General features: G+C 37.2%; 1 protein-coding gene across 3 annotated transcripts in view; it reads left to right on the forward strand.

Annotated features, from left to right (window-relative positions):
* The window catches only part of pcdh15a (protocadherin-related 15a), a 212625-nt gene that overhangs the window by 85370 nt on the left and 107059 nt on the right, over window positions 1–20196 (forward strand). For all 3 annotated transcript variants that reach the window (XM_051376201.1, XM_051376212.1, XM_051376221.1), the window contains exons 6-7: window positions 16324–16484; window positions 19260–19415. In XM_051376201.1, coding sequence (XP_051232161.1) covers window positions 16324–16484; window positions 19260–19415 — 317 coding nt within the window. The remainder of the gene's footprint in view (window positions 1–16323; window positions 16485–19259; window positions 19416–20196) is intronic.

Consider the following 20196-nt stretch of genomic DNA (forward strand, 5'->3'; position numbering starts at 1 on the left):
AAATATGTAGTTCAAATTTAGGGTCAGTTTCCGTAATTAAAACTGAACTACCTCAGACCTACCTGAGAAGTCTGTAATTTTCCACAAATTGCACCTGGAAGGCAGGAACATTTCCTCCCAAGGTTAGCCTTACCTATGCCTTACTATGATGAATTTTCAAACACCTTTAGTCCTGAATTCCTCTGGTTTGAAACAATAGTAGTTGTCAGCGGGGGAGCAAATTGATGTATAGGGCTTTCAGGGTAGCCCTGTACAAATAGCAAGGGCATAATTTGTAACCTTTTTGCCAAGTGCTATGGGATTGACCCCTGGCTGAAGAGAAGCACAAGGCATATTTATCCATCATTTACCACAAGTGAATAGAATTACCTAACTGTTAGCCACCTAGCTGCATTTGACTTGATGCCCAGGAAATAAAATAGCAAGGTGTGAAGACAAGGCAAAAACCTGAATTAAGCAAATTACATTTCATCACTTACATATGAAAACAAATAAAACCTCTGCTATATAAACAGTCTATCCACAGTAAATACATTCAGGAACAAATACTCACTGAACTATGTTACTTGCAGCAGCCCAAGGACATTCATTCTGTTTTTTTTTTTTTGTAACAATGAGATGATTGCGGTTGTGGTGCATCATTTCCTAAGTCAATTTTTATGCAGACTTTTACTGCTTTTTACTGCCTACACATTTAGTTGACTACTCCTTGGATATATGCACTTCACTATATTACTACTATGGCATACTTCAGAAACATGGGTACCAAGTAATGGGTTTCAATGCAGAAAAGGTAGAAACTGAAAGTCAGCTCACTGATTAATCTTCCCTTGCTTGTTGTTTGTTGTCATAAGCCTGATAACTGCAGATAGGTTAGCTAGCATTAGTCATCCGGATACATGGCAGGAGCGGACTTAACAAAGTAGAAATAGTAAGCCCCACTTACTCTGTCCTGACCCTAACCCTAGCACTTTTCTCTAACCCTTTTTTTCTCACAGCTTGGTGTTGAGGGATGGTCTTTTCCAAACCATCACAATTTCTTATGTCCAATATCTTATCCAGTGCACTGGGTTTGGTGAGCGAAATTGTTCATTTTAAATTGCTTCAAACCATATTGATATTCTCACAAGGTTGAATTTAATTCTGCTGATCAGGTCAGCTTTGGACATTCTTGTTCTGCCTAATAATTTCAATTTAACAGGAGAGGAAACATCAGGGAATATTGGACAGGAGCTACCCAAGTGACCAATTTGATTTTGTGGAGTTACAAAACAAGCACTTTTGTATGCGCATGCATCCTTGCATATGCAAAGTGTGTGTTTTGTGCTTGTTTCTATTTATGCACAGTTCACTTTTTTATAATTCTATCTATAATTAGGTTAATAATTAGGTTTGAACATGTTCACTCTATTCCTTATTCTGTCTTTTTAACACACGCACACACGCACTGGTCTCTGTTCCATTCTATGATCACACCCAGTTCTGATGATTGCTATGTCATCAATATATAATTAGAGCTGGGCTGAAAGGCGGGATTAGTGCGCAACACCTGCTCCTTGTGGATTAGAGAGAAAAACAGGAGAGTAGGGAAGGCAGTGAGTTACACTGTAACTACCTCAATACAACATCTATATTTGTGTATGGTTTGTACACCTAACAAGCCATTTTATTATTTTTTACTTAACATAATTTATGGTAAACTCTGTCTTAAGGTCTTTGTTTATTACATTTAAAGTGGCTTGCAACAGGATGTACCTCACAGTCTTCTTGCCCCTAATTAGACTACTAGTTGTGTCAATGCTTTTCTTTAGAAGTGGAGAACATATTTTAGTGTGCAAATAAAAACAGCAATTACAGAATATTGTGAAGATAAACGGTCAGCATAATTACTTCCATTCCTGTTGTAAATCACTTTGTGCTTATCGTCATTATGCTATAAAACAGGCCTTTCATGTGTTATGCTGCACTGTGCCATTATTTGCATGAACATACTTGTATTCTCTGAGGTTTTAAATATCAATGTAAAATGCTCAGTCTCTGAGATGCAAATAATCACTGAGTCAAATTGCTTAATCCAATTTAATGTCTTTATGCATGATCTGAGAAAATAACATGAAAGTGAGAATATGAAAATAACCCAAACAATGCTGTTTTCTCTCACCAGATTTTTTTTTTAAGATGATCGAAATAAATGCTTTTTTGTGAGTGCTGGTCCTGGCGTGAGCACGCAACCCTCACTGCATTATTCAGCTGGTTTTCCCCAGAATATGGTGTGATTGTCAACTTAGATTAATAGTGTCATCATAGACTATGTGTTTTTTTATTCACATCTCTCTAAGGGAATCCCAGTGTTCTTCCACTGCAGCATTCCCCCTTATGTACGTGAAGAGACTATAGAGCAGAATGATAGTTGCTAGTTTTCCACACTGTACTATGGCACAGGCGAGTGGGGAGATCACTGCAATATGTAAAAAGTAACTTGTTGGCCTCTGCATGAGCAATACCACAATAAAATCTCATGCACAAATACAAAAAACAAAAGTGGAAATTGTTTACAGATTATGTAATAAATGAGAAAATCTTTTATATTGTATTTCACTTGACATTCAAAGAGTTTTCCTCACACAAAGCTGTGGACCAGACCAGAACACTGTTTTGATGGCATCATCAGTAGAGAGATCTCAGAACGGTTCCACTGAAACAATGATGCCAAGTTTGTGGGCACTATAATGATGCTTGGGGCAATTTTAATGATGCTGGCATTTTCCAGCTCATAACTGTTAACACTGCAATGAAACCGAGGTTAATCAAAACCTCCTTGAGTCCTTGTAGTCGTACGCAGGTCATTGTCAACAGACAAGACCAAGGTTTTTTCCTCTGTGATGCCCCCTTGTTATTAGATATTGATTGTATATGCTACATTATACCAGAACATGTTGGATAGGTGGATTTATGTTTTTCCAGAATATGAAAGGAAGTCATTTTCCACTATAGGGGAACATATATGCTGTCTGTATCTTTGTGTGTGTGCGCTTGCAAGTGTTTTCTTTAGTAACCTTCATGAAACCTGCTCTGAAGGCTTATTTAGAGGCTGTCTGTGTTGTGTTTATTTGTGTTTGTGTGTTGTGTCAGCCAGGAATTTGCATTCCTCTGTTAATAAGATATGGAACATTCACCAATTAATTTCCAGCATATTGTAATGAGATTGTGGATTAGTTTAATCCTCACATTAGGCTGAACAGACATTAAAATGATTGGTCATTCATATTTCATGTTTGGATCTCATTTTTAAGCAATACAAATTTGCAAGCAGAATACAATATGTGCTGTTCAACAATAGAAATGTTGCTGTTGAAATTGAACCATCTAATGAAAATGAGGACCACACTCACATTTTTATTTTTTTTTGTTATTTCAACAGCCATGGTTGTAAAATAGTGGTGGTAAATGGACTGCACTTATATTGCACCTTTCAACCTTTCTAGGACAAAGTGCTTTAAAATTTGCTTCTGATTCACCCATTCACTCTCACACACTGGGAGCAATTGAAGGTTAGTTGAGTTGTTCAAGGTTTGACTCACTAACCCAGAATTTACCCAACAAACCGTTCTTATCTACAGTCAGCTCCATTTGTCAGTTGTTCCTTCCCAACAATGCAACATCTAAATCTCCACTGCCTTCTTGACCTTAAACATTCATGTGTAATGGCTGTAAGACTTTGCTGACAGCTGAGACCTGCTGTTGAAATATTTTGGCTCTAGGGTTGGCAATATCAATTACCTGGTCTAAACTAAACTGAAATATCTTAATAACCATACACTTTGTACAGGTATTTGTAGTCCAGAATGGGGATCGCCTGTCTTTTCATCTAGTGCCACAAGACAACAGGTCACATTTTTTTACCTATTCTGTGAAATACTTAATCATCTACTACCACTACTACTTTATCATCTTGTACAGACATTTGTGGTTCCCAGATAATGAATTTTAATGACTTTGGTGACCCTCTGACTGTTCCTCCACTGCTACCATGAGGTGATATGATCATATGATGTATGGTTTTGAGTGAAATTTCTTAACAGCCGCTGGACTTAATGTAGTATAGACGTTTATTAAGTTATCATATGGTGCTATCATGACGTCCAATCCATCTCAGCTGTACTTTTTGTTTTTAATAATTAGCAAATGTTGCCATGCTAACAAAATGCAATGGTGATCATGGTAGACACTAGACACCCTAAACACTGGCACTGTCATTGATGTAGCTCAAAGCACCACTGTGCCTGTAAGAACAGTATCACAGAGCTGCTGGCTTGGCTGTTCGCTCTTTATCTTATTGTTTAACAGGTTCATACTTGGAAATTAAGTTCTTGAGAAAATGTACGTTACAGCAGTAAGAAATGGCATAATTGCTGCTGGAACCTTGTTATGGTGTTAATTACTGTCTATAACACAGCTAAATGCCAAGACTGAGCCACTCTTGAACCAGCTTTCTTGATCTCTCAGCAGCATAGACCGTAATCACACACTCCCCCTATTTAGTTACAAATGAGGCAAGATGGGATTAAATATACTGTCAGAGACAACAGTGAAATTGGAGGATTTATGAACTTATTTTATTGCAGAAAGTTGACAGGGTTTTACTTGTCAGTGAGTGCAGTTTAGAGGCATATTATAATTTTTGTTCAGTTGAAATAAAACAAAACAATACATGAATGTTTGCTGCAAATATTGTGTTTTATGTTCCATACCCTTGAGAGGCTGTGTTTACATCTTTTCAATAAAAAAATAAAATAAATTGTCGAGGGGTGGCCAGACTTTTGCTATAACTATAGATCAGTTATATCAGAACTGAAGAGTAATTCTTCATTGAAAGAAAAGCAGGGAACTGCACTGAAGGCTTTTCTTGATGGAAAATGTGTTTTTGCTCTCCTCTCGACTGGCTTCTGTAAGAGTTTGACAATATTATGTGCTTTGATTGGTTGAAGTGCCTGTCCTTTCCAACAGTATCCAACTATGACTTCCTAGATTGTTCTGTGTAGTCTAGCACAGTCAGGTTAGTAGAGGCAGTGAAAAAGTGTTGAGCAACTACAAAGTATTTAGTCATGTTGAAGAGCAAACCCCATTCTTAGTTTTAAATGTGGTTATTGCATACTACACTGGAGTTCTTGCACAATGTGTCACACTTGTCTACATGGGACAACTTTATGATTCCAACAGATCATTTTAGGACATCATCTTAAAGAATGATATATTGTTTGAGAAAGAAGGTGAAGATTTTTGGATTATAAATATTTTATTGTCTGCATATATAGATTATAAATATGGATATACATCATTTAATGTGTTTAGAAAACTCTGCCTGGATTAAATCTAGCTGTTACAGTTAAAGAATAAATGCCATGTCCTTTTTCACTCACTCCAAAGGCTAGACACAAGACAGATTAGTTTAACCCCATCCTGATGTCATTCCAATGTACAGTTTCATAGAGAATTGGTTAAAACTAATGGCATAAGAGTTGCCATCTAGTACTCAGGACATCTTTTCAAGTCTACGTTATGTCGGTCTCACATTCATCATCAATGGAGCAGCTCCAGGCAGTAAATCAGAATGACATCACAGATGAAAAGCTTGGTTCTTGAAATTTGATCTATGGACAGACTGCATTTATGTGAGAATCAGATACTAACTGAACTTGTTACAGACACAGGTTCAGTTAGTGTCATGCGGTGGCGGTTTAGCTGTTTTTTACGACAATTTTGTGATTTTCAGGGTTATGTGGCCTCCTGCAGGATGCATACTGGTGAAGAATATATGACTCAAGGCTTGTCCAGTTTCACATCGCCATTACGCTTGATGTAAAATAGTACACCTGAATGGTTATAAACATCCCATAGAATCTGATCAATCAGAACAACCAGAATGTTATTCAAATCATTTGAGTACCCTTTTTAACAGAGCTATAAAATACGTGCCCTGCTACTTACGTGTGCTTTAAATGTGTTCATGTATTCAAGATGAATCACCATAGCAGTATAACCTACATGGATTATTCCACCCAACTAAACTCCCAATACAAAGTGCTAGCTCAAGGCTTAACTTCATTTCTTCTAGTAGCACAATGCTTTCAATACTGGTAACAATGTGTGCATGCATCACATACCATGCTCCATACAATCCAATACTCGCATTGTAGTAGACCAACGCTCCCCCACCCCTCCTCCACCACTCATCTTTTCTTTGCAACTGTCTTGGTGAACCAGCAACCCTCCCTTTTGTTTACATACAGTATGTGCCTCCACATTGTGTTAAATGACGAAAAAGTTGAATTGAATTTAATTGTCATTGTGTTAACAAGGACATGTGGGTGCTGTTGTAATATTTACCTTGGTTGCAATTTTTTTATTTTTTTGTAAATTTTACTTTTTTTTTTACTACTGCAGATTTTTATACATACAGGCGCACATAGTACAAACAAAAAAGACAGTAAACCAGACAATTAAAACAAAACAAAACCAAAAAAAATAAAAAACATACAGCCAGCACTTACTCATTATATAGAAAAGAAAATGTATAATTATACATGTCTATTCACCGAACAGATGTCCCAGAAAGTCCACTCACACAAATTGAGTCAAGGAGGCCTGAGCCGGAGGGTGGCAAATTAAAAAAAGACAGTGCAGTGCATTTAGGTCCCAGTTTGTGGTCTATCCTTCCTGATGTATTCTATGAAAGGGCCCCAGATCTTTTTAAACTTATCTTGGGAGTTAGACATAGAAAACCGAACTTCTTCAAGGTGTAAACAGGAAACCATATAATTTAGCCACCTCTTGAAGCAGGGAGGGGAAGCTGACTTCCACTCCTTTAGGATGACCCATTTTGCCATGGTCATACCAAACATGAGGGCTTGTTATAAAGCAGATGGAAGAGCCAAAGAACCGTTGGAGCAGCCCAGTATCACTAAGAGACAGTCAGGAACCAGTTGTCTATTATAAACAGCACTGTACAAACTGAAAATGTCAACCCAAAACCTTGTGAGCTTAGAGCAGGACCAGAAAAGATGCCCAAGAGTTCCATCAGCTGATTTGCATTCATCACAAGTGGAGGAGACAGCAGGAAAAATGCTGTTCAGTCTAGTCTTGGAATAGTGCAACTTATGAACTACTTTAAACTGAATGAGCTGAAGTCGAGCAATAATAGAGCATGCTTTTATCCTATTTAACCCTTTCGCCCATAGCTCGTCAGGTGGTTGGTTGCCATTTAATATTTTGTAAAGTGAATGTATCTTGGAATTAGAGGTTACATAAGGATATTTTTATATATTAAACAGCAGCTTCCCTGAATCCAGTGGACTACTTGGAAGAGTAATAACGTGGGAAAAAAAGCCTGTGCTTTATTGTTCTTCAGCAGATGAAGCAACAACAGCCTTGTTATCTATTTTAATGCTCTCTCCTCAGAGACAGTGCTGATGGTTTAATGTACTTTTTGGCATCATCCATTAAGTCTGTGTTGTCCATCTATTCTTTCACCTCACAATGCCCAGCAACAAAGCAGCCATGTTTCTCTCTTGGAAAGCCAAGACATTACTTGATTCTTATGTAGACAACATATCACCGTCCTACAATTATGTAATATGAGCTGCCTGCACTGTTCTGACTCTAGTCTGGCCAACAAAACAAAACCACATCACATTGTTATGAATTTGTGCAAGTTGCACTGTCAAAACTCTTTTTCTGGACCAATTTGCTTCTTTGACATACAATCAAAAGGAATAGTTTTATTATACCGAAAAATACGACATGTGGGTGAGACTCTAAATGAAATAATAATCCATCACATTTGTTAGCGTGTTAGTGTTCATTTTATCACTGTGTGACAACTGTACCACAGTGAAAGTTTTATTTTGAATTCTATGAAAGTTGAGGCTAATTTTCAACATGCCGATTTTTGTCAAGAGATTTAAATTAGGTTAAGAAAGTGCAACTATTTTTAACATTTATTTGCAAATGTGTGAAATGATTTAATCTTTTATCTGTTTTCAACAGCAGTTGATGTAGGCAGCCATTATTAAAACAAAAAAAAATACACCTGTGCTTACAGCGTTTGCATGCAGTAGAACACATAAAATCGATCTTATAGGCTTAGTTATAAATAAGCTATCATCTTCCTAAATGGCAGGTGGTGCCAACAGGCTTTTTAAGGGTGAAAATACTTTTACTTGAATTTCGCTAAAACCTTACCACCTTATCAACAAGTACAATTTATCACCACAGAGAACTGAAGACACAAATGTGTGTGGGAACAGGTAGGTGTAGCCACAATTGGCAACCAGCTCAACACATTATTTTTTCTAACTTTTAGAAAACCAGCATAGATCCTGCAGAGGCATTAGGTGCTGCTTTTGGAAACGGCACACAAATCATACAACATTATGAGAGGATGTTGGGAGAGCAGGGCTAAAGTCGGTCTAAATGTGGCTTTACTGGGTGATCATAGATCTGTCAATATAAACACATTGGATGCAAAACCATTGTTTTCCTACTCTTCTCTTTGGCTGAGATCTTTAGATGTGCATAAAAGTTAAAATATCCTCGACTTTTTAACACAAGGTATGGCCTGGGGCAGCCAATCAAATCAAGTAAGATTTGTTACTTTATCGCTTCCTTCTAGAGGAACAGATCATGTGAAAGGGAAAGAGGGAACTCATTGCTCATGTTGCCATAGTTTCATGTAGGTTACTTGTCTTTAGGAAACAGAGAGCAATAGCAAATTTGTATTCCCGTTTATCATATTTGATCACCCGGTTGCGCACGCAAATCCCGTGCACAGGCACACCAGCTGTTTTTCCCGATGTGCCAAGATTTTTTTGAAACGGCTGCGCCTGTAGTGATGCGTCTCTGTCTGATCGTTAGTGTTGTTGTAAAGTGAGAGCCATGTCTGTTCAATATGTGTATGTGTGTGCATGTCATTTTCTGCAACCTTTTCTATTTTAAATATATGGGTTTTTTGTTTCTCATAGCTGAATTGTTTTAAGACCTCTCATGGTGGTAATGTCACGTAAATGCATTAATCATGAGCTGCAGCAACTTGACGTCACTACATTATTGTACCATAGGCATTTCTATACATCAATTTTCAGTCAGGAAACAATGTTTTTATTAGGGCTATGTTTGGGCAAGCCATAGAGGAAATTACCTGCCTGCCAAAGTGATGGGGAAAAGTTGATAGTTTCACCCAGGCTAAAATTAACCCAATTCTGGAGGATGGCAGGGTGATCATTGTATGCCCCACATTGACAAAGTTATTCTCAGCATGCACATATGTATATGACAAATTATGTAAAAAAAAACTGTTGTTGTCAACCTTTTTAGCATCCCTGTTTACTGAAGGATACAGCTGCAGCTTTTTCCCTTTGTCTCTTTGACTCTAGTTTACTTTGGCCGGAATGCATAAACAGTCATGTCAAATTTGATCATAAGTAATTAGTACCGTAAGTAGTATTAATAATGAATTATTATTATTAAGCGTTTAGAGTGCTAAGATGGCAGTAATATTACATCCCTCCTCATTTGGTGGTGGCAGTATTACACATATTTTACTTTTGGCAATGTGTGCTGCACAGTGGGTCCCTTGACAGCTGGTGCACATGTTTGTACTGTACGTGTTTATGAGAGTCTGAGTCAGTATGTGGGCACAGCAATCACACATGACAAGTGGAAAGTAAACTTAAATAACATCTCAGAGAACATGTGTTTTAGCACCACATAAACTTTAGAGAAAGTTCTGCTAAACTTCTGTGAGGGTTATCTGAAATAAATTCCCTCTAGTCTTAACAGATGACAGCAAAGTGTGCTCTTACAGTTATGCTTTCCATAATTGCTGCTTGACCACCACTCACTGTGAGCATAAAGACACGTTTGGTTTCAAAATATCGTAGATGGAACTCATCCTCCTCTTCCTCTAAGTAATTTGTGACAGCATTGCTCAAACAACAATGATGCACTGCAGAGGATGTTGATGGAGAAAGGTGTAGGCTACTGGATTTTTTTTAGCAGCATCATTGTATACTTTCACTTTATTTCTATTGTGCACTAGGGAAATGTGCACTAGATGTTATACTTTTTGGCTGTGGAGGAAGAATACGCACATCTAAAAAAAGCAATACACAATAAAATATTCGTTAGGGGGCTTCCTAACCATATTAAAGAGAAAATACAATTACCAGCTGTTCCATAAAACACAACAGTCAGAATTAGCCATGCTCATTTAATTCACTTACTACAGTTTTCTCCGTCCTGTGTTTTTGTATATATGTTTATATCAGATATACTTTATATACCTTTCTTTCTTTTTTTATACATTTGCTTTGGACTATTGGGGGTCTGCCTTTCTTTTTCCTGTATGTTGTTTTCTTTTTTTTTTTTTACTGTCACTATATCCAATTTTGTTTTCAACATATTTGTTTTACACAATAAATACAGTTTAAAGTTAAAACATGTCACACACTTTTAAAGAAGGTGGACAAAGCTGAAAATATATGGATCCTGTCCATATATATATGGATGAATTTGTTAACATGGCTTTTATTGTATTAGGTTTGGCGTGTTTACAATGCCTGGCTCCGCCCCCTGTTTACCAGTCGTGCACATGCACTCACTTTTCATTGTTTTTTGAGCAAATGTCTGTAAAAATCTAACGTTGTTAGGAGAAATGGTCTTTGTTCATTATCAGGGAACTTGGCCACAGTCTCATTCCAGAGAACCTGAAATACGAAAGGCTGATCTCATTGGTCTTTAGACTTTTGAACATCCAAAACAGGAACTTCACACGATCTCCGCCAACAAGCTGGCACGTATGGTGGCCCCCCTGTGCTTTAAAGATAATCAGTAAGATCTTAAATCCCTTTTAATATTGGTAAGTAACCAGTGAAGTGATGCCAGGGTATGGGTAATATGTTCTCATTTACTGCCAGAAAGAAAGTTTTACCGTTTCCAGAGGAAGCAAATTCAATAATCCAGAAGGGACATTGCAAAGACAAATAGCAGTCTATAAGTTTGTTTTAGGGAGGAATGAATGCATACTTGCCAATTCTCCAGGAAAACTCAAATTTTGCATTTCCCTCTCCTGGTTTCCTCCCTGTGTCACAATTTTCCTGTATTTCTCCCAATTTATGTCAATTTATGTTTCACTGTACATTGTGTTTAACTGCTCATATAGACACCCAGAAGAGATCTCTCGCACCTCGTCCTCCTCAGAGGGCAGTGGGGTGCACATAATCTCTGTGCAGGGGCAAAAAATGAAAATGAAAAAAAAAAAAAAAAAAAAATAAGATGAAATTTTACAGTACTAAATATGGTCAAATATGCAATTTGGACATAAATATGAGACGTTTATTTTCATTTCCCACACTGGTAAAAATTTTTTAATAAATTTTTTTTTTATTTTTTTTTTTTTTTTTTTTTTTTTTTTTTTTTTTTTTATATAGGCTTTTTTTCCCCACCCTTTAATGACAACATCCGGTCTCAGAATATGAAAAACAGGCCTTTTTCCGTTTCTGTTTTCTAGTGATTTTAATTTTGTTTTATGAAATAGAAAATGAAAATCGAATAATTTTTTAATTCGCTATCCTTTCGACCAAAAAAATATTAGGTTATGTTAAAACCAGAAGTTAATGCAAATTCACACCAGAGGGCCAAATTATTTTGTATGCCCTCCACATAAAAATGCTGATGCAATGTACTTATTTTGTTATTTGTATTCTTCGAAAGTCACCAGAAAACTAGAAACAAGTCTGTGAAACTGGGGAAAAATACCCCACACCCAATAATTTTTGTGAGTTAAAGGGAGCCAGATTAAAAAAAGCTGATAGTCAGTTTAGTAATACTGAGTGTGTTCAACTGGATTTCTCCTGTGCCTGAGTAACAAACGGGGATAGAGAGCTTCAGGGGTTAGAAATCAGGGGTTTTGGCCAGTTATGAGGCTCTCAAGACTTTTTTGGCATTGAGCAGCAGCAATAATGGATGTCCTAGAGACAGCTGTGGCCACAGCACATTTGTGTTTGGTCATTGCCCAAGTAAATCTGTGTCATCCACAGAAAAGTGGAAATAGATAGTGAATTAGATGTTGGAAAAAGGCAATGTAAAAATATGGAATAAAAATAGGGTGGTCCTTGCAGAGAAGTTCTGAAATGACTCATACAGTCACTCAGGCCTATGCTAAAGGTTTTACCAGAGAGTTAAGACTTAAAATGTAAAGTGCCGTTTCAGTTTACGTGATATATTGCAACTGTATCAAACGTTGCACAAAGATGTAGAAAAACTGGAAAAGGCTTTCTCTCAGTTGTTGATAAAAGAAGACTGAAACTTCTTAGTCATATAGTTCCCATTCATAAAGCCAGGAGTTGATCTGAACAATTTCCTCCAGAACTTTTACCCACAAAAAAAGATCTTTGATACTGGTACAAAATAGTTAAAGTTGCTGGAAAAAAAGTGCAAACCTTTTCAACAGAGGATTAAATGCTGCATTTAAAAACGGGGGAGGAGGGGAAAGGAAATTGTGAGTGAAGAGAGAACCATTAAACACCTGTTAAAGAGAGCGTTCACACTTAATGAGTTATAGTTGTTGACCTATATCCTTCAGCTTTCAGCAGAGAGCTATCTGTTCATATTAATTGCAGCTATTTTCTCAGAATATTAATTTCAGCCCCCATCATTCAAAAGCATGCTATCATTTATACTTGTTTGCTTATTAACCACTCACTTTTCAAGGAAAAGATAATATTGTTTTTTTATTTGGTTTCGTAGAGATCAAATGATGTTGAACAATTCAAAAAACAGTAGTAGTTGTTTCACCGACTCAGTCCTGCCTTTGGCAACACTTACTTAAAACAATTATTTCCTTTGGTTTGCTTCCTTGTGTCACCCTGAACCTATTATGAATTAAGAGTAACACAGTAGTAGTAACACATTTTTTTCATACAAAACCTGGAGCCCAATCAGAAACAGGCCTCCACACTTATCTGCTGCCATCATCTACAGATGCCAACATTATTGATATTTGGGATAAAAGTAAGCCCACTGTGTTGTCTCTGTGGGGTTAGTCCACTCTGAAGCCCAGATCAGAGGCGTCTCTCTGACCAGAGATGACCCTGACTGAGTCACAGGCTACTAAAGAGAGAGTGATTTTATTTATTTCAAAATAACGTACATATAAAGCATCATAAACTCTGGGTAGGTTTTTTTTACAGGTCTGACTGACCTCTGCATCCTCTTGCCTGTTGAGAACAACAACTTTACCGAGTGACTGAGACTGAGAGAGGAAGTGCCCAGAACAGTGGGAGTATTGGCTGTCACAGCAGAAAAGCTGAAGTTCAATTAACTTGCGAAAGAAAGGAGACTCTCTGTGCCCTCCCTTGTAATATTATCAGCGGTGTAATTTATGACCCAAGAGTTTCAAAAAGATGTAGCTCACCACTCAAGCTATTGAGGCAGATATATTTATGAAAAGCTGTGTTTCAGATTAATGAAGCAGCAACAGGGAGGTCTTTTGACTTTTAAATTAAATTCCTAGAAGATCCATTTTTCAGACAGAGTTTAGCCCAAGTGAGACAGATAATTATAGGTCCTTGTGATTACAACACACAAATGCATCAAACCCTGACTGCTGCAAACAGGGAGCACAGTCATTAATAGTGGCATAAAAATGCAGCAGTGGGTATTATAATTATAAGGCAAACCCTTCCGTCACACCTCCATCTGTGCTCCTTCTTGAGTATCTGAGAGTCTGAGTGACTCTGCAAAGTGGATAAACCTACTTTATCAAAGGATAAAATGCAAGATGTTATTGGCAGTAATTAAAAAGCCCATTAAACTACCACCACCCTCTTAGGTTTTACAGCTGGTAGATGGGTGAGGCATGTCAAGTGCTTTTAGTCTCTACAGTTAAGTTCACTAGCTTGACACAAAACTATTTTTTTTGAGAAAACATAGTGTACTTTGAATCACCAGCTTATTTTAGACACATTGTTAATTACATGTGAAATGTGTTGAATGCAAATGAGATTAATTAAGGCAATAAACAAAATCCACCAAATACTTGAGCTCTCAGTATAACTATATGTGTATATGTGTTTTTATGCTTGGCACCTGTGATTTTACTCATGCGCTTGACCAGTAACCCTCACATGTTGCTTTATATACTTGTCTTCCTTTTAGAAATGCATTGACATGCGTTGAAATGGCAAATGTTTTCCGTCTAAGCTCTTGAAGAGTGTAGCAATGACAATCATTTTATTACAAATGTAATCAGCCAATTACATACGCAATCACAAACTGAAGTGATTTTCCCAGACTTACTATTCAAGCAGTGTACTGTGTAAACATATTTTACAGTATACCTGCATGATATGAATAACGTTTCTACAGCAAGGGTTACAAAAATATGCACATAAATCATATATTTGATCCAATATATGTTTGGATAAAACATGTTACTGTGTGTTTGGGAACTAAATTGGTTATTCTCTTGTTGTCATAGATAGTAATTGAAACATTTTTCATTTTGACACAAAAGCACTGGCACAGACTTATGTATAATATATCTGAATCTAATGCATGGTCTGTATTTTCTGATTTGCTCAAATTTTCAGTGGCATAGATGCATAGTGACTGATCACCTCAGCTTAATGAGCTATTATTGAAATTTTTTTTGCTTATTTGATGGCTTATCTATGAGCTCCTGGTGTTGGAGGTGAAAACTAAAGGTGTTGTCTGTATGTATGATGGTCAGAAGACAGTTGTTACTTATGTTACAAGCAGGGATGTGTATCTCTAGCATTCGGAAGCTTTATATTTTATAGGTACAGTCCACCATTTGATACAAAAATGATTGACATACATTTGTAACAATACTATACTCTGCAATTCAAAGCTGATTCGATATTTTTTCATATATTCGATTTTTTAGTTTTTTAATAATAAAACTAAAAGACTAAAAGTAATTATTTCCACAAGTTTTATATTCAAGAAATACTGAATCAGAAGCACCCCAGAAAATTAAACTAACACAGGCTGATACACTGAATAAATTTTTCGCCATTGCATAAGGGGAATGAATTTTGTGGGTCAGTCACTTTCATCCTTTTGAATTTTGTGTTTTCAGTTATGCTGTATTTTCATAATGCTGTATGGGTACATGTAGCTCTAGATAAAACAGCACATACCAGACAGGTAGAATTGAGACCCATTAGAACAGCAGTCAGCAATTTTTACTTTGAAAAGAACAATTTTTGGCCAAGAAACTACAAAAAGAAAGTCTGTCTGGAGCTGCAAAACATATTTGAGCCTTATAATGCCACTTCTTGGCACAAATCAAGTATACCTAGCCAGCGTAGTTGGTGGTGAAAGCAAACAAATCTGTCTGTGCACTATTTCCCTCCAAGACTTTTATTTCGATTTGGAATCCCTAGCTAGCCTAGCTAGGGAGACTTAAGACTAGTAACCACAGCTATTGAGGTATTGAGGCAAAATATATAGGAAAAAGTGCAAGGAGCCACAGGTTGCGTAATAAGAAGTACTTATACTTAAGTATAACTTTTAATTCCTATTTTACCACTGATCTCAGTTAAAATACCTGACCACTTCCTTCTGGATTGTTTTTTTCCATTTTTAGTTAACCACCAGTTGTTTCATAAATCCACTAATTTGGCCACTTAGGATTCAAGCAATCCTCCGATTTAACAGGCTTTCGCAGGGTTGTCCCAGAGGGCTGCTGTGGCAAAGTTTAATCAATCACTGATTAAAAGCTGTGGAATATAAACCAGAAAGTGTTGGTGCCCTCAAGGATAATAATTATCAGTGTTATAGATTTTTCCACATAAGATGTGGAAAGGTCTACAGAGATCAGAAGCAGTCAGTCTTCTAAGGCTGTTGTTGAGTGGTCAGGAGTAAATTTTAAAAATCATGTCTTTCTCCTGAAAGTTTTATCAAAAGGGCATACAAGATAAAAAGACAGGAAGAAAAAATAATTCAAATAAACACTGTGCTTCATTGGAATGTTATTCAACAAAATTGCTCCTTTGTTTTTTCATTTATTTCCATTTCAGCTGATTGTTTGGAGTAATATGACCTTCATCATCCAGTGCCTTTGCTTTTCAGTAATCTTTTTCAGCAACAAAACATTTTGTCACGGGTCTTTTTAATTTGATGTCCTTTATTTTCTACCACCAACCTAATTTATTAACATGCTGTAAGAACAAAACAGTGATTGTGAATGCCTTTCTACAAGACTGACATGTATTAAATTAAGACGTCTTGCCTTCACAGGTACAGTTTTGGTGGAAAACATGCAGATAAATGGCCGTGCCCAAGACCCAGGCAGAACAATATCACTGACATTGCTGGACAACTATAACTACTGGGTGATACTGGAACCAGCACGACAGAGACTCTACCTAAACAGCACTGGACGTGTCCTGGACAGAGATGTAAGTACAGGACTAATGGTGATCTGTAGTGAAAAACTGGTAAAAATGAAGTCACACTCATGACGTGTCTAGAAAGTAAAATATATATATATATTAATAAAAAATATATTTTCCATCATGTATGGATATGTAGATTAGGTCTTTTGTGAGCTCCTTTGTGGATAAGAAAAGAGTACTAGTATTAGTAGTATTAGCCACTAATTTCTGTCTCTGATGAGTTAATTCACCAGCTGAGAATCAACACAGCTTGATTTATGGCTCTCTGAACTGTCTGAGCTAGATTTAACTTTTCCATCTGATCAAAAAAAAAAATCAGAAACAATAGCGACAATACACTTTATGATGTGAATTGCTTTACTAAAGTCGGACTTTCCCTTTCCTCCAGCTTGTTCGTCATCAATACTGTATCTTTTACCATATCATATTTGTGGATTTACTGACTCACCGCTACCTAACTGTAGCAGATCAAGCTCATGCACACATGGCAGAGAATGATCAGGAACCTGGATAATGTGTTTACATGCCACTGATTCTTGGTTTCTATCAGAGTACTCCAGCTAGCATATCCAGGTTTCTCAAAATGGAGTAAGGATTTATGCAGATTTCTGAATCCAGGATATGGTGTTTACATGCTCAACACATTATCGGGATACTCCAAAAACCTGATCAGCACCTGGATGCTGGTGCATATGTTAACATACTCACTGTTCCTTTTGTCTCTTTAGTAGTTTTGTTTTGCACTTTGCAGTTCTTTGTCATTTTTCTTGCTTACAAACAGTGAACAGATAATAAATGTGATAAATAGAAGCATTTTGCAAATTTGACTAGCAACTGTGTGAAAATGATCAATATAATAAGGCAGTTAACCTTGATTCTTACTAGAGTTTCATCTTACAGTAACAGTTTAATCTCTTATTGCCTCATTGCTCCTTCATTTTAATACCAAATGTGAATTCACTTTTGTTTAGCCACAAAGAGCAAAAATACTAAATGGATTGTAGCAACAGTGTAGCATGATAATTTGCCTCTAGTGCTAAATATAGTAAGTGAATTAATAAATGCAGGCACTGTGTCTGTTTGTAATATGTTCACTTCAGTTATGTAGGGTATCCAATAAACCTGCAGCGAATACTGAACAATCTAAATGACACAGTTTAGGATGTGAGATGTGAAGTGCAGGGGGGTTAGCACTGGGTGTTAAGTGTTGTGACTGCTGTGGGAAAGAAACTGTTTTTGAAATGTGTGGTTAGATTATGTGGACTAAGAGGAGGGAGCTGGATGTGAAGCTACTAATGGGTATATATAAGGCCAATTAAAAGGAGAAGTGACAACAGTGGAGGTGCACATTGTAGTCAAACCGTTGCAAGTTAGAAGGGGGTTGGGGGGAGGGGGAGGGGGAAGCTAGACAGCTGCATTACACATATGGCAACATCATCCTTGTTTCAAAATTCAGATGATGTCTGACAAGCAGCACAAGCTGCTGCTCTACAATGTACATTTGAACAGCCCAGGCTCTTCAGGTCCAGTTTTGCAAACCTGCACCGACAGAGCTTAGAACCAGAACCGACCTGTTACAATTATCTCCAAATCAAATTCTGACCCGACCAGACCCAACCCATTAATACATAAGACCTGTGATCCAACTGGTGACCCGTGCTAATGACACGGGTCAGTTGCACAATTATAAGTTTAACATGTGGAAACATTCATTGAAATCATAGGCTAATTAACTGTTTGGCTGAATCGATCACCAACTACGACTCACTACGCTGCAGCTGGGCACCGATGTCAATTAAGCCTTGTGTAATTTTGCTTAATCCATGTCCACACACATTTTTAACAACAATATAATGTCCCAGATTACAAACAGTTTTTTTTTACAAATAGTTTACTGGGTTATAGTGTCCTTGTCCTCCTGCGGTTAGAGACCTGTATTATTGGAAAAGTTTCAGTTAACTGGCGCAGCACCTGTTCTCCTGCTGCAGCTTTATGTTTCCTCAGAGAGGATGTACGAGCTTGCGACTTTCACAACAAAAGGAAATCCTGACGGCTGATTAAATATTTTCCTTTCTGTGCTGTCATTTCATTTCTGATTTCTCCAGAAAAAAGCAACGCATTTTTGTTTTCTCCCACTGCCCACTTGCACTTAATTCATTTTTTATAATTCAAGTTATATAAAGATATTTTTACCCATTACACAATGTTTTTGTGGGTACCAGACTCAGGGCAGGGCTCTGGCCCAGGCTCACACCTCTTTGTTTCATCAGACATTTTAATTATTTCTTACATGTAAAAACACAAAAGCAGGCTCCACAGTCCAGCTTAAAATAAAATAACAATAGCCATGATTTGTTTACTCCAATATTATGCTGGCAACAGAATTAACAAGAGGATTGCATAGCAATTTGGGCTGAGTCTTCAATGTGAAGATACTGTCCACCAGAAACATTGTTACAAACTAAGTAAATTGGTTCTAATGATAACCCTGGTGGATGCTGGTAAACATTTTTGGCCAAAATCCTCTCTCCTTTCTTTGAACATTGTGTGTATTGGGCTGGTTATGTAGCTTGTTTACTGGAAGTATTTGAATCCAGCGAAGGTCAGTGAAGTTTATTATTCTTTATAAAATGCAAGATACTGTTCTGGGAAGAAAATAAAAACACTTATGTTATAGCTTATTATAGTGGCTGTCAACTGTAGGACTGTATGTTGGAAAAAAAGGAACAACTTCCATTGTAACACTTAAATGACATGTCTTTCTTTTCTCTCTTGCAGCCCCCAAACTACATCACCACAATTGTGGTGCAGGTCCAGTGCACCAATGAGCTGGTCGGCACTGTCATTTTCCATGAAGTACGGATTGTTGTGAGGGATCTGAATGACAACACCCCTCACTTTCAGCAGCCTCGTTACTATGTTGCAGTAAACGAGGTAAGGGAGCAAATCCGGTTGTTGGTTGTAGTGGCTTGCATTGCTGTCTGCTGCAAAAACCTTTTTGATACCAGTGGGGTCGGCAAGGACTTCCACACATAGTTGCTTTACATCTGAGGCCACTTGGGCAAACAGACAGTCAAAATGGTCCTGAAGTGTCCAATTAAGTTGTTGAATCACTGTTATTGAAGAACCTGACTGTCTGATGTCCTGCACTTATTAGTTAGTAGTTAGTTTCTAGTCAACTATACACTGTTATTATGTTTTAACTTTGACATTTAAAGTAATAACAACTTATATTTTACAACAATAATGTACAATGTGGGTCTACAGTCCCACACTGTGGCTGACGCAGACTGTATTTTTAGTACAACTTCCCTGTAAGATACAACAGTCAAAGTATTTGTTCTTTTTCCTCAAGTTTATACATTTGACACATATGTATTAATGCAAACTGGCAAGTCAGGTTCTTGAATTTTGTTGCAGCCTGCTCTGCAGTCAGTTATGTATATCTTCTAGCACAAGACAGGACAGCTCCAAAATAAACCTGCATCACCTGCAATGATTCAAGATAATTCATCAAGTCTTCTGACTTTACAGTCGGGTCTTGAGATTAGGAGACAATCTCCTGCTGAGTTTTAGACGACATCTTTAGTCTCCGTTGTTCACACCTTATGTACATTGCATGTTCGAACTTCCTGTCACAGTGTGTTATCACATCCATATGCAGCTGCCCCAACAGTATAGTGAGTCATTCTACATCGCTGTCAACGTCTCCCCT

Source organism: Dicentrarchus labrax, unplaced genomic scaffold (genome assembly GCF_905237075.1).
Source record: "Dicentrarchus labrax unplaced genomic scaffold, dlabrax2021, whole genome shotgun sequence".
Classification (NCBI taxonomy): domain Eukaryota; kingdom Metazoa; phylum Chordata; class Actinopteri; family Moronidae; genus Dicentrarchus; species Dicentrarchus labrax.